This window comes from Xiphophorus hellerii, chromosome 1 (assembly GCF_003331165.1).
Source record: "Xiphophorus hellerii strain 12219 chromosome 1, Xiphophorus_hellerii-4.1, whole genome shotgun sequence".
NCBI lineage: Eukaryota > Metazoa > Chordata > Actinopteri > Cyprinodontiformes > Poeciliidae > Xiphophorus > Xiphophorus hellerii.
The window spans coordinates 23,259,625-23,274,030 of NC_045672.1; the positions used below are offsets into that span (position 1 = coordinate 23,259,625).

The following is a 14,406-nucleotide window of genomic DNA, read 5'->3' on the forward strand; positions in this document are numbered from 1 at the left end:
GACTAAAGAAGAAAACAGAGATATACAGTATAAACCTGATATTGTCATCACACTACTTGCAAATATAGCAACATTTTCTAACATCGTGCAGAATGAATATCCAAATTTGTAGAGTGACATTCACTCCAGATTTAAAAAGTAAAAAAAAAACAAAACATTGAAAAGTCAGTTTTTTGACTGAGGCATTGCATATTTGGACATTTACTCCCTCTGGTCTTGCAGAAGCAGGAAAGTTTTTTTGCTCCTACTTTTGGATAGTTTTTATGATCCGCAGCCATGGCAACAAGGTAGTGTTTTTACATCTGGGGGCAGCTGATTACCATCTCAAAAAATACTTGAACTGTGACCCCAATCCAAGAGATGAAAAGGAGGATTTTTGGTTGCAGAGCAGAATCAAAGAGCAGAAAGAAGAGAAAGTTTGAATCATCTCTTCCCTCAACCATAATGAGCAGAAATAAAGTCAAACCGAAAAGCCAAACAGAGATTTATGGTGAGCAGCAAAAGCAAATGAGGTGGATTAGCAGGGCCTGCTAATAATAGTGTCATCCAAGACTGGCTTCAGTCAGAGGCATCTTCAGATCAGTAGCAAGACTGACTGCTACCAGCCATCCTTCACAATTACTTTTTGAATATACTTGGATGATCTGAGTTATGACATTTAATTTTTCACGGGTTAGTTTTTAATAGAACTGATTTTTTTATATTCAGAATTGCATTCATTATTATTGCTTGAGTGCAGAAGTGTGGCTGAATGTTCATCTTTTCTGGGCCAACAACTTGTCCCTGGAATGCAATAAATTTATTTGACAAGTTTTTGTGAATCATGTCTTTCGATAAATACATTTTATTTGAGCATTTTTAAGTGTGCTCATAAAGAAAATCATAGTTACAAACAGCAAATTTTATTTTCTATAGTCTAATGCACTTAATTAAATTGAACAAATACTTCAAAATGTCTTAATTTGCTTTAAATGTTTGACACAAAAGTAAGCCGAAGATGTTTTTACACAATTTTATTAACAACCTGTAAAGACGAAGAGAGGTTTTGGTAGATGTTGTGTCAGGAGATGAGCTCCGTGAAGAGCGACTGATTAGAAAAGTCTGCAGGTCTTTCCTGTAGGTGAGGCAGCGGCGGACTCCCGCTGAGGCCAACCTGGGAGACGTCGGAGCTCAGGAAGTAGAAAGGGATGTGTGTAATTTTTCCACTCGACCAACACTGAAAAAAAAGAAAGAAACAGAAACATTATTTTGGAGCATATGGAGGATCCAGCATACTTATTAAATTGAGCAAGCGGGAGAGAGGTGTGCAGATAAATATTTTTCATCTGGTAATAAATCGTTTAACTCAAACCAATCCAGTTTGTAGCTTCTTGTTTTTGAAAAATTAGCTTGCGGTTATTCCACGACAAGGTCAGGATTCATTAAGCTCAAACTATCCAAGAGAAGAACCGATCTGTAAATGGACCAGGCCTTTTCCTGGTCACAAATCCATAGCTTTCCATTCCTAACGTATAAATACCAAGGATCAGGCAGATATTTCTACAAAAGTCTGACTTTAAATATGAAACCAAAACAAGAGAGAAAAAAAACTAAGAAAGACAGGATGGATAAATGAAATGACGTCAAAACGATTAATAGAAGATGAAATGGACTGAAAAACAGACTGAAGAATGGATGGATGAATAAATGAAACAACTGATGGAAAACCAAATGAACAGAAACAGATGGACAGACAGATATTTTAAAAAATTGATGGCTTGATATTGGAACAGATAAATGAATCAATAGATATCAAAACAGACAAATGAATAAATGGATGGATAGATGGATAAACCAGTGAATATGGATAAAACAGATGAATGAATGATAGATGATATACAAATGAATCAATGGATAGAAAACAGATGGATGGATGAACAGCTTAATGGTTTTATAGACAACAGAATACAGAATAAGGTTTGTAAAATCAAAACATTTTTCTATTCTTTATTATTGTTTATCTGTACTCAACATATAAAATAACTACTGGCACTTTAACAACAAAAAACTCAATAATAGTATTAATTTGTATTGTATCACTGACCACAGTCAGCAGAGCCCCATGCTGGAAATTTGGGTGAAACTGCAGCAGTCTCGGTTCTGCACCCAGTTCTCCCTGAACGAACCCACTTAGTAAGAATAAAGAGTCTTATTAGTACAAGAAAAATCATCACTTAGGAAAAAAATAAAACATTAATATCTCAATAAACATACCAAGGCAGAAGCTCAAAGACAGGGTTGGCTCTTGTTTTGAAGACAGCGATGATTGCAGGCCGGTTCGCTGCTTCGGGATCGCCTGACAAAACGGATGAGGCTGAGATGAGTCACTGAATGTAACCAATTGTGAGCTTCGTGAGGGAAAACTGAAGAAATATCGAACCTTTAAGAAGAACTGCGAGCCGCTCTCCCCTGGGATCCCACGACAGAGACTGAATCTCTCCACCAACACTGGAAAAAACAAAGATGGAGGATCAATCACATGATATATGACTTTATGTCTATAAAAGTCTTCATGTCGCTTTAATTTTATTCATATTGTGTCAAATAACAACACGAAGTAAAAGAAAATGGTATATTTATTCTTTTTTACAAATAAAAATCTGAAAAGCATTGGTGTGCATTTTAATTCAGTCAAGTCAAAATACAGTGAACCATCTTTTCCAACAATTACACCTGGAAATCTTTTTGAGTTCATCTGGAGAGTGACGTTTTTTGGTTCAAGAGTTTTTGTTTCATGTCTTATGCCACAATATTGAACCTCTGGGTTTATGTTTAATGTTATTACTATAGATTTGTCGTGGTTGGATAAACCTCCCTGAGATTCAAGTATTTTGAAGTCTTTTAGGATTAGGCATGGGCAATTATTGTGAAGATTTAACACTTTATTTGAAGGGGTGTGTATAAGACTGGCATGACACTCTCATAAGCATGACACCTGTTATGAACATGAAGAAGTCTTTATGAATGTTTACAATTGTTGTCATTAAGTGTCATTTGGTAAATAATAACAATTTTAATACATAGTTGCACTAAAAGTTGCAATTAAAACTCCAATAAAAATGTAAACTTTGTATTATTCGGCCAAGAATGACACTTTGAATTCAAAATTTTATTAAAATTTGCATTAAGAGCCCACTAAAAGAGTCGACTTTGCATTAAAAGTTGACACTTTTACACCCTTTCGAATAAAGTGTTACCAAATTTTATTATAATGACAAGAATTTTGGTTGATCATTGTCTCAAAAAATTTAAATGCATGATTTTAAATAAAAAACAAAACTGACAGTATTATCGCCAATTATATTTTTACCATTTTCTCCACTACTTATTTAATGAGAGCATCAATGAATAACAATAAACTCAAAATTATAATTAAATGCAGTTGCTGTGTGTACTAATATAAATCTCACTTCTTTAAAGAAGTAGCATCATGAAGAAGCCTATTTTAAATGGGAATGTTTTTCTAAAAAAGACGCAAACACAATAAATAGTTTTTTTATTATAACTTTCTTCGTCATTATAATAGTACCACCAAATATTATGATCAAATTCTGAGTCCACCCTGTATTTAGCTCCATCCATCTTTCCGCCACACATTACAATTTTCTTGCAGATCAGAAAGTGACATTTTGATCTCATTTGATTAATATTCTGTAAAAAATCTATGAGGAATTGACTAATTTCTACTAGTTCAACAATAAAAAAACATGTCGCAGTAAAAGATCTGGCTTGCATTAAGCTCTCTTACATGATGTCTCCATCTGGGCTGTTAAAGGTCGTCTCTGATAGGTCAGCAACAACAACGGCTATCTGTGGCCCTTTGACCAAACCCGGAGGGACTACTGCAAAACACAAACACATCATCTGTTGGTTGCCATTTATCCCATACCACAACAAATTTACTTTCACTTATGCAGAAGTTGCTAGGCTACCTTTATGAAGTAGATTAACACTGTCTAGTTTATGTTGAGCAGACACGGAGGGCTAACCTGGCGATCCAGAGAAGGTCAGAGCGTAGATGACCATTTCTCCTTGAACTGTGAAGAGAAGCCGACTCCCATCTGGACTCCAACAGCCAGACTAAAGAGTGAAAAGTTAAACATGTGACATTCTGCCCTGAATGAACCATTTCATACAGAGTGAGCTTTTACCTGGCAGCGCCCCTTTATACACGGCCAGCGCTCACAGGTCCACATCCTGGTCTCCCAAACCCTGAAGAAAAACATGTATTTTCTAATTAACAGTAAATCTTAGATGCAAACGCCACCTCAAAACCATAATTTCTGTCCCAATTTAGTTCTGGACTTTGGTCATTCCAAAATGTTTTTCTTTTCTATTGAATTTCACTTTATTTGATCTGCATGCATGGAATAAAATAAAATCCCCTTTCCTTTTCAGATTTTTAGCACAAAAACAACTGGTAAATCAAACTGTTAATAATTCAAACCATCTTGGCTAAACCATAGCATGATGCTGCCACCACCATGTTTCACTGTGGCATGATTAACTGTGTGTGGTCATTTTGTGATGTGAACTGCTGCTTTTGTGCCAAACATAACTTTTGGACCTGCAGCCAAAAGGTTTAGGCTAGGTTTTCTCAGATCATGACATATTCTTGAAGATTTAAGCAAGAATTTGATGTTTTCTTTGGAAGAAGAGTTGTCTAAATTTTAAAAATATATTTGACTACGTAGCACCCATCCATCCATCCATCTTCTTCCGCTTATCCGAGGTCGGGTCGCGGGGGTAGCAGCTTCAGAAGGGAGGCCCAGACTTCCCTCTCCCCAGCCACTTCTTCTAGCTCCTCCGGGGGAATCCCGAGGCGTTCCCAGGCCAGCCGAGAGACATAGTCCCTCCAGCGTGTCCTGGGTCTTCCCCGGGGCCTCCTCCCGGTGGGACGTGCCCGGAACGCCTCACCAGGGAGGCGTCCAGGAGGCATCCTGACCAGATGCCCGAGCCACCTCAACTGGCTCCTCTCGATGTGAAGGAGCAGCGGCTCTACTCTGAGTCCCTCCCGGATGACTGAGCTTCTCACCCTATCTCTAAGGGAGAGCCCAGCCACCCTACGCTCCCCATCTCGGCGCCTGTACGTTGGGGTTTACCCCGGTGAACGAGAGGGTAGCATCCCTCCGCCTACGGGTGGGGGGACGGGTTCTGACTGTCGTTTGTGCTTACGGGCCGAACGACAGTTCAGATTACCCACCCTTTTTGGAGTCCTTAGAGGGGGTACTGGAGAGTGCTCCTCCTGGGGACTCCCTTGTTCTGCTGGGGGACTTCAACGCTCACGTGGGCAATGACAGTGAGACCTGGAGGGGCGTGGTTGGGAGGAATGGCCCGCCCGACCTGAACTCGAGCGGTGTTCTGTTGCTGGACTTCTGTGCTCGCCATGGATTGTCCATAACGAACACCATGTTCAAGCATAAGGGTGTCCATATGTGCACTTGGCACCAGGACACCCTAGGCCGCAGTTCGATGATCGACTTTGTCATCGTTTCATCGGATCTGCGGCCGTATGTCTTGGACACTCGGGTGAAGAGAGGTGCGGAGCTGTCCACTGACCACTACCTGGTGGTGAGTTGGCTCCGGTGGTGGGGGCGAAAGCCGGTCAGACCTGGCAGGCCCAAACGTGTTGTGAGGGTCTGCTGGGAACGTCTGGCGGAATCCCCTGTGAGACGGAGCTTTAACTCCCATCTCCGGCAAAACTTCGAACACGTCCCGGGGGAGGTGGGGGACATGGAGTCTGAGTGGACCGTGTTCCGTGCCTCCATTGTCGAGGCGGCCGATCGGAGCTGTGGCCGCAAGGTTGTCGGTGCCTGTCGCGGCGGCAACCCTCGAACCCGCTGGTGGACACCTTCGGTGAGGGATGCCGTCAGGCTGAAGAAGGAGTCCTATCGGGCCTTTTTGGCCTGTGGGACTCCGGAAGCAGCTGATGGGTACCGGCGGGCGAAGCGGCATGCGGCTCGGGCGGTTGCTGAGGCAAAAACTCGGGCGTGGGAGGAGTTTGGAGAGGCCATGGAGAAAGACTTCTGTACGGCTTCGAGGCGATTCTGGTCCACCATCCGGCGTCTCAGGGGGGGGAAGCGGTGCAGCACCAACACTGTTTATAGTGGGGATGGTGTGCTGCTGACCTCTACTCGGGACGTTGTGGGCCGGTGGGCAGAGTACTTCGAAGACCTCCTCAATCCCACCAACATGCCTTCCACTGAGGAAGCGGAGCCTGGGGACTCTGGGTTGGGCTCTCCAATCTCTGGGGGCGAGGTCGCCGAGGTGGTTAAAAAGCTCCTCGGTGGCAAGGCCCCGGGGGTGGATGAGATCCGCCCGGAGTTCCTTAAGGCTCTGGATGTTGTAGGGTTGTGTTGGTTGACGCGACTCTGCAATGTCGCATGGACATCGGGGGCAGTTCCCCTGGATTGGCAGACTGGGGTGGTGGTCCCCCTGTTCAAAAAGGGGGACCGGAGGGTGTGCTCCAATTATAGAGGGGTCACACTCTTAAGCCTCCCTGGCAAGGTCTATTCAGGGGTCCTGGAGAGGAGGGTCCGTCGGATAGTCGAACCTCGGATTCAGGAAGAGCAGTGTGGTTTTCGTCCTGGTCGTGGAACACTGGACCAGCTCTACACCCTCGGCAGGGTCCTGGAGGGTGCATGGGAGTTCGCCCAACCAGTCTACATGTGTTTTGTGGACTTGGAGAAGGCGTTCGACCGTGTCCCTCGGGGAGCCCTGTGGGGGGTTCTCCGGGAGTATGGGGTACCGGGCCCTTTGATACGGGCTGTCAGGTCCCTGTATGACCGGTGTCAGAGTCTGGTCCGCATTGCCGGCAGTAAGTCGGGCTCGTTTCCGGTGAGAGTTGGACTCCGCCAGGGCTGCCCTTTGTCACCGATTCTGTTCATCACTTTCATGGACAGAATTTCTAGGCGCAGCCAAGGTGTTGAGGGGATCCGATTTGGTGGCCTTAGGATCTCATCTCTGCTTTTCGCAGACGATGTGGTCCTTTTGGCTTCATCAGATCGTGATCTGCAGCTCTCGCTGGAGCGGTTCGCAGCCGAGTGTGAAGCGGCCGGGATGGGGATCAGTGCCTCCAAATCCGAGGCCATGGTCTTGAGCCGGAAAAGGGTAGAGTGCCTTCTCCGGGTCAGGGGGGGTGTCCTGCCCCAAGTGGAGGAGTTTAAGTATCTCGGGATCTTGTTCACGAATGGGGGAAGAAGGGAGCGGGAGATCGACAGGCGGATTGGCGCAGCGTCTGCTGTCAAGCGGGCGCTGTACCGGTCCGTCGTGGTGAAGAGAGAGCTGAGCCAAAAAGCGAAGCTCTCGATTTACCGGTCGATCTACGTTCCCACCCTCATCTATGGTCATGAGCTTTGGGTCATGACCGAAAGAACGAGATCGCGGATACAAGCGGCCGAAATGGGTTTTCTCCGTAGCACAACTGAAACAATTAAATAAAACAGCATTAAAAGTCAATGTAAAACACTAACAAATATTCAAATTTAATATGGATATTCTGAGTGAATTCAATAATTTTAAAGCTTAAAATTATTGTTAACACAATTTCTATGACTTAGTACGAGCTTGAAGAAATGCTGACATGTCAAGTTTAAGAAAAGTAAATTCTGAAATAAAGTAAAAAGGCCCAACAACAAAACACAATATGTTTTTCAGTTGCATTATGTAAGATATGTACCATATAATATAGTCATATCACTTTTTTATGTGTGTGCACTTTTAAGTGCCACTATCTGACTAAGCTGCTTTCCGACTGCTGACTCTCATAAGATGGAGGAGAATATATTTGACCAAAGAGATTAATATCTACACTTTATTTAAAATGTGTTTCAGCCAGTCTAGAACAGAGAAGGTTTATTGTATTTGTTGTTTTTCCAACCTGAACAAGGCCGACGGTGTGGATGCCAGGATGTGGCTGCCGTCTGGGGACCAGGACAGGAAGGTGACGCCGCCTCCTCCGACACGTTGCAGAGGTACACAGCCCTCTGCAGCGACATCCCAAACCTGAAACATGCATCCATATCAAAGGAACAGCTGTGGAAACAGGAAGCAGCACAGTCAGAGCGAGGATTAAAGGAGAAGCAGCTGCCTCGGACCATCATGGAGGTGTCCAGCGGGGAGGCAGACACGAGGAGAGATCCGCTCGGAGACCAGGCAATGGACGTGACCGGGGAGTGACCAGGGTGGGACAGAACCTGAGCACAGCTAGAAGAAGGCCTGCAAAGAGGGAGGAACAGTTGTGTCAAAAACTTAAATTAGGAAAGTAAGTATTGATATCATCTAATAAGCATTATGTCTGCGATGTTTCCTTTAAAAACACCCATAAAATTCCCTCTGGCTAACTCAAATTCTTTAAACTAACCTGTCAGAACGTCATCATTTGCATTATAATCTGTGCAAATCTTTGAAGTTAAAGAAATTAACAAAAATTCTCAAAAAAAAAGTTTTCTATTATGCTGATTTTTTGGAAATAGAAATAATTTCAATACTCTTGACATAAAACAGTAAAAGTTTCGATTTATTTAAAGGTTGTGTATTTTAATGTCGTGTGTGAACATGTGAATATCTTTTTTCTGCCACACAAATACAATCGTACCAACATTTGGCAAAACCTTCCTTGGGAAGCCACAGAAACCTTTTGAGCTTCTGATATAATTCTTGCTGAATATTTGAACACTCTTCCTGGCAGACTCTACTTACACTGGTCAGTATCTTTTAACGGACCAGGATTTTAAGAAACGTCATATTTTCTCAACAGCACTGAAGCTGGTTTATTGGAAAGGCCATTCTGGAAGCATAGCTTTCCCTCCTTAACCCAGCCCAGAACAAACTTTTATGTGCATTTGGGATCACAGTCCTGTTGGAACATCCAGGATCAACAGTGAAGCAAATTTCTCATCCACATGGAGTGAGAGGTTACTGACTAACAAAAAAAAATCTTGCTCAAAAATTAACACCTTTGAGTTCAGATTAAAGCTGCAGCTGCCCACATGGAAAAACCAAACGCTTCATGGAGAAGCATTTACAAAACCGCTCGACATCAAAGCTTTACTAAAATATTTCAGTTGAATTAATAATAACTGTGTGGATTCTACTGCAGGTCTAGATGTTCTTGGTGTGACGTACCTGGTAGACAGAGAGCAGGGGTCGACGTTCCACACCAGCAAGCAGTTCTGACACGCCACAGCCAGCGCAGACGCACACAGAGGCTTCCACTGCACGGCTGCAACATTCCTCTGCAGACGATGCTTCAGTGTGGGAGTGATGGCACTGAGGAAGATTTGTTCATTTTTTTTAATGACAGAAGTGTGACAAGGCATAACCTTCAGTATAAACATATGCCAACTGGAAAGGTCACTTCATAGTCAGTCATTTAGACAAATGCTGAACCCTGTACACAGGAAGAGCATTTGAAAATGTAATAACTCCATCTGAGGAAAACAACATTTGTGAAGCAAGTAAAACTTAAGATTATTAGAGGCCTGTGTGTCATGATTGATCACAAATTTGATCAACTTCCCCTTTTTCACCATTTATAGTATCTGTACGTTTTATTGAACATTTTAATTCCTTCAAACATTTAAAATCTATATTTAAAAAAAACATGTTGCTTTTTTTTGTCTTTTTTGTTTTTTGTACTTGCATTTGGTTATTTGTGGTGTGAAACACCATTCTTCTCACAGCTAGTACAAATATATGTTTCTACATGTTGCTGTGTGTGTTAGGGTAAATGGCACATAGGAATACAGAGGTGAATATAAATGACACCTCTGTATTCTGTTCCGCTGTTTCTTTTAAATTGTCCTGATATCTGTTGTTTTCATTTTTCAACACCAACACTTAGCTGTGCCCTAGAAATATTATTTGCAGTGCTACTGTAGAAAAGGTGCGAAAAATGTGAGAAGGCTGGTAGTGAGAGATACTTGCATTGTTTTTTATTTGTACCGTTAAAAATACTCTGCAAAAGTTAAGGAGAATCGTATATGGCATCATAAAAAGCTGAATTTAAAGGATATTCCTAATTTTATCAAGTGGCACAAGAAAATTTTATTTTAGATTGCAATAAATAAATAGTTTTTGTGAAAGGAATTCTATTTAATAGAGTGTAGCTACACATTTGCAATGCAAGTCATTAAATGTTGTGCTTAATGTTTATGTTAACATGTATATTTGCACATTAAGTGAAAGTTCTCCATTTTCCACAGAGTTTTCATGTCCAATGAGCATCACAGTACAGGCTAGTGAAATGACTGCTAGGGGTGTTAGGGGTGTCTATCATTTTTGAGATATACTAAAGAATACATCTTCACTTTTCTGCAAAATTCACCAACTGCACAATTCTTGTTAAAAGAAGTATAAGTAGTATTTCAAAAGCGCAGAAGAAATCTTATGTTTTTTGAACAATAACAATATTTCTTGTTAATCTGTTGATAAGAGATGAGCGCGTTTCCTGGCAACAAACTGCCACGAAGTAAACACCTGATTGTTACTTCTGCAAAATTTACCAATTGTAAAGTTCTTGTGCCTAATCAGATAAGCAATACATCAAAAGAGCTTATGTTTTATAAACAATAATATTACTTGTTATTAAATTGTTTTTAAGTGATGAGCGTTTTGTTCTGGTAAGGAACTGCCACGAAGCAAACATCTGATTTTTACTTTTGTCGTGAATGTCAGTTTTATAATATATCTCCCACCAATGACAAACTGTTTCAATCTGTTTATTGAAAGCAGTGAAAACCTGAAAAGTTGCCCTTTAATATAAAATGCCTGCATGAAAATCATATACAGTATGTATGCTGTTTTGGTAATAAGAGCCGAAATCAGTTTTAAAGGTTTTAAAACTAAAACTGTGCTGCTTAGAAATCTGACTGGCTGGATCTTTTGGTGCCGTTTTGGCACCGCTGAGTCCGTAGTTCTGGTACCTTTTGGGGTTGTAGATCTTGATGGAGTCGTCCAACAAAGCGACAGCAAACTTATCAGTGTGTGGATGCCAGGCGAAGGCTCGCACCACACAATCAGACCTGGCAACACAGAAACGGAACGACTTCAATAAATACAACAAAGCAGAAAGATTACAGTTTCATATTGTTATCCTTCAAAAATATAAAAGAATAGAACATAAAAACCCCTCTTACCAATTTAGCACCTGAGAAAACTCAGCGATCATGTCCTCACTGCTCAGCTAAAATAAAATTAAAAAACTTCAGCATCATTCCACATGCTTTGTATTTCAAATGAGCCAACAGAGGCAGCTTACCGTGACGTGAGGATACAGGGAGCCGTGAAAGGAGGAGACCCATCGGAGCAATGCCAGGATACATCCAGACGTCACCGACAGCCACTTTGGCACTGTTAAAGAGGAGAGTTGGCGCCTTGCAACAGGACTTAATGAAACACATGAGATGTTGGCACTTTCCTTACCTTCTGCATGTGAGGTTGTAATTTCATTGAGCAGCCCAGTGAACCCACCGTCCCGCCTGGAACACACAGAACTAATTAGCGATCTTTGACAGTCCAATAAAGGCTGTAAAACACTGACATCAGCTGCTGCATCAGAGGTAGGAAATGTGCTAAAAGTTGCCTAGCACGTCAAGCTGATTTGCATGACTATGAGACGCAGCTGTATCCTTTCATTTAGCTGTCGAGATTTAATGGAAGTTTGAGCCCTTTTCAGCCATTTATGGCTCTTTTGGAGCTTTTACTGACAGCATGAGCTCAAATGGTAATGTCAGCTTTGAAAGAGGGTAAAAGATCTGCAAGTTCTCAATATTTTTAAGAAGAAAAACTTAATGTAAAATGTCAGAAAATGCTAAAAACACATTTAACTGTGAATTTTGTGCATAACAAATATTTTTAGACCAGAAAGATATTTCATAAAATTTGCATTTACAGAATCCTGAAGAAGATGAGGAGTCAATGAGTAAAGCACTTGTGCTTAAAGTAGAACTTCATACTATTAAAACATGCCGAGATGATTTTGCCTCAAAAAGGTTTAAAAAAAACATGTGATAATACCTTTAGCATAACTAATAGCTTTAATCTCTTATCAGGTAAATTAAGCCTAGTTTTTATGTCTTCTTATTTGAAAAAGAAGATAAAGTAAAGAAATTATGCAAGTTTTCCAATCTGGGAGTCAAACCAAGGACAGTTCACATCTTGGGTAAATTTTAGAGCAGTTCATGCTTTCTTCTACTGACAAACTTTATGGAGATGCTGATTTCATTTTCCAGCAGGACTTAACACCACCTCACAATGAAGAAAAATCCAAAAGTTGATTCAGTGGCTGGTGTTGTTGTGTTTGATTAATCAGTTAACTCTCCGGATATAAAAATACATAGAGAATTGATGCTTGTTAAGAGACATCAGATTCAACAACGCAGATGACCTGAATGCAGCTATCAAAGCAACTTAGACGTCTATTACACCTCAGCAGAACCACATCCATGCAGTAATTCATTAAAAAGGAAAACCAACCAAGTATTGAGGGCATTGAAATTAACATACTTTCACAAGCCTTAACAAAATATATTTTTTATTGGTCTGTAATAGTCACTGAGTTTTGGTTTTAAGCATCTGCAAGTCATAAGTAGCAAAATTGCAATAAGAAAAAAAAGGCTTGAAATACAACTGTGTGTTGTGAACTAAATTTATACAAGCTTTACATTCAGATAGATGGATAGAAGCAAGTAATCCTGTTCATTTGAGACAGTTGCTGAGGCAGCAAAAAGAAAATGCAACGTTTATCTTTTTTAGTTTGAGTGAGATGTTTAAAAATGAGGTTGAAGAAAAGAAAAAGTAAAGACTTTAAATCAAAACATTTTTTTTTCTTCAGGGGAATGTAGCCTGTTCTCATGCATACCTAAAGAGAGCAGAGACTTCAGGAAATACCTGGAAAGCTTAACTATTACAGAAAATCCTCTCAGTTTTATTCTTCTGACTTCTTTTTTTCAAGGAAAATGCTGAATTTTGACATTTTGGGAGTGTTTAGGGACTATCAGTCAGGCTAAGGATCTAAATCCTCCAGAGATTGCACACATCGAGCTGTTATATCACATATATGGCGGATAAAATAACATGTCTTTAGTTTCCTACCAAGCAGCAGCGCTCCTCATCCACAGAGTTTCCGAGTGGTCCAGAAAAGCTGCTTTGCTGCTGCTTTCTGTGCGGCTGTGAAGCTTCAGGGACTCTCTGGGGAAATGGAGACTCAGCGGACTGGAGTCCTGCACGAAAACATGCACCGTGATCTATCTGAATGGCTATGGATGGTGGATGAATGGCCATCCACCATCGTTGTTGTTGGTGGATACAACTGCAATGATAACCAAAATCAATCGGACCTGTCTCGCCTCGGAGTTGTTGGCTACAGAAAGAAGCTCGTTGTTGGATTCGCACATAGTGGTTTGTCCGGGGGGCAGTGGAGGGGGAAACAGAGCCAGAGAGCACATCTTCACCGCGGTCAAATCTTGCTTCTAGGCCCCGGAGAAACACCGTGGACCACCAAACACAGAGAGAGACAGACTTAGTATTTTACAGCTGACACGCTCAGCTAGCTAGCTAAATAAGTTCCCAAATTAACACTTAATTTAACAATGCACGTTTTAAAAAATAATAGGTAATGAGCTGTAAAGTTACTTTGTGCTGTCAGCCTCCCAACCGTCTAGTTAAATATTAGTTAGTGGATCTTAAAGACAGTTTGGTGGCACATGCTAAGTTGTTATCCATTCAGTTGATCCCGCCGTGTTGAGCTACGGCAACTCTAAAGGGAAAAAAAGCGCGCAGGTTTTCTAAATGACACAAAAGCAAAATAAACCGCGGCATGCTACCCCCCTCTGGACACAATGTGGTATTGCAGACAAACTTTCACAAAACAAGAGAAACAAATAACTGTTGGGAGAGATTTGATGAATGAAACGATGAGATCACTGTATTCAGCACCCAGCTTAAACATCAGAACAGAGAGTTTAAACAAACAAAATAGCGTCAAAAATTATACTGTGTGCGCTACCACAAAAAATCAGAATAGAAAGCTCTGTGTGAGTGTCCAGAAATGACACTGGTTGATGTTTTATTGATTTTTAAATTGAATTTGAAGTAATGAGCAATAACAGTTCAACTGTAAGCAAAATGCTGCCAAAATATCAAGTTGCAATGAAAGGATTTTGATTTTTAATGTACTATATAATACTATATAAAATATAACATGTTAAAACATGTTATATTTTACATACATCACATCTACTTTCTTATTTTTGTCCCTGTTTAGCTGTTTTCTGTTGTGGGTAGTGTAGTGTGGGTAGTTTGTAGAATTTATTTTTTGTTTCTTGGTATGATCAATAACCTAATCTAATCTTTTTTTTTTTTTTT

The 14,406-nt window shown here is 41.0% G+C and overlaps 1 protein-coding gene across 2 annotated transcripts; it reads right to left on the reverse strand.

Annotated features, from left to right (window-relative positions):
• Window positions 1-824: 824 nt before the first annotated feature.
• aaas (achalasia, adrenocortical insufficiency, alacrimia) lies at window positions 825-13,810 on the reverse strand. 2 transcript variants are annotated; one of them, XM_032574605.1, is made up of 17 exons: window positions 13,675-13,809; window positions 13,380-13,511; window positions 13,135-13,262; window positions 11,464-11,519; window positions 11,300-11,391; window positions 11,178-11,224; window positions 10,965-11,063; window positions 9,166-9,309; window positions 8,136-8,256; window positions 7,919-8,043; window positions 4,191-4,251; window positions 4,027-4,119; window positions 3,788-3,879; window positions 2,420-2,487; window positions 2,254-2,335; window positions 2,084-2,168; window positions 825-1,216 (listed from the first exon to the last, which is right to left on the reverse strand). In XM_032574605.1, the coding sequence occupies exons 2-17, from the start codon at window positions 13,485-13,487 to the stop codon at window positions 1,061-1,063; spliced, it is 1,557 nt and encodes a 518-aa protein (XP_032430496.1). In that variant the 5' UTR covers window positions 13,488-13,511; window positions 13,675-13,809; the 3' UTR covers window positions 825-1,060. The 2 variants fall into 2 exon arrangements, with proteins under 2 accessions (XP_032430496.1, XP_032430576.1); XM_032574685.1 differs by having other exon boundaries at window positions 3,788-3,881; window positions 4,029-4,119; window positions 13,380-13,810.
• Between the last annotated feature and the right edge of the window lie 596 nt (window positions 13,811-14,406).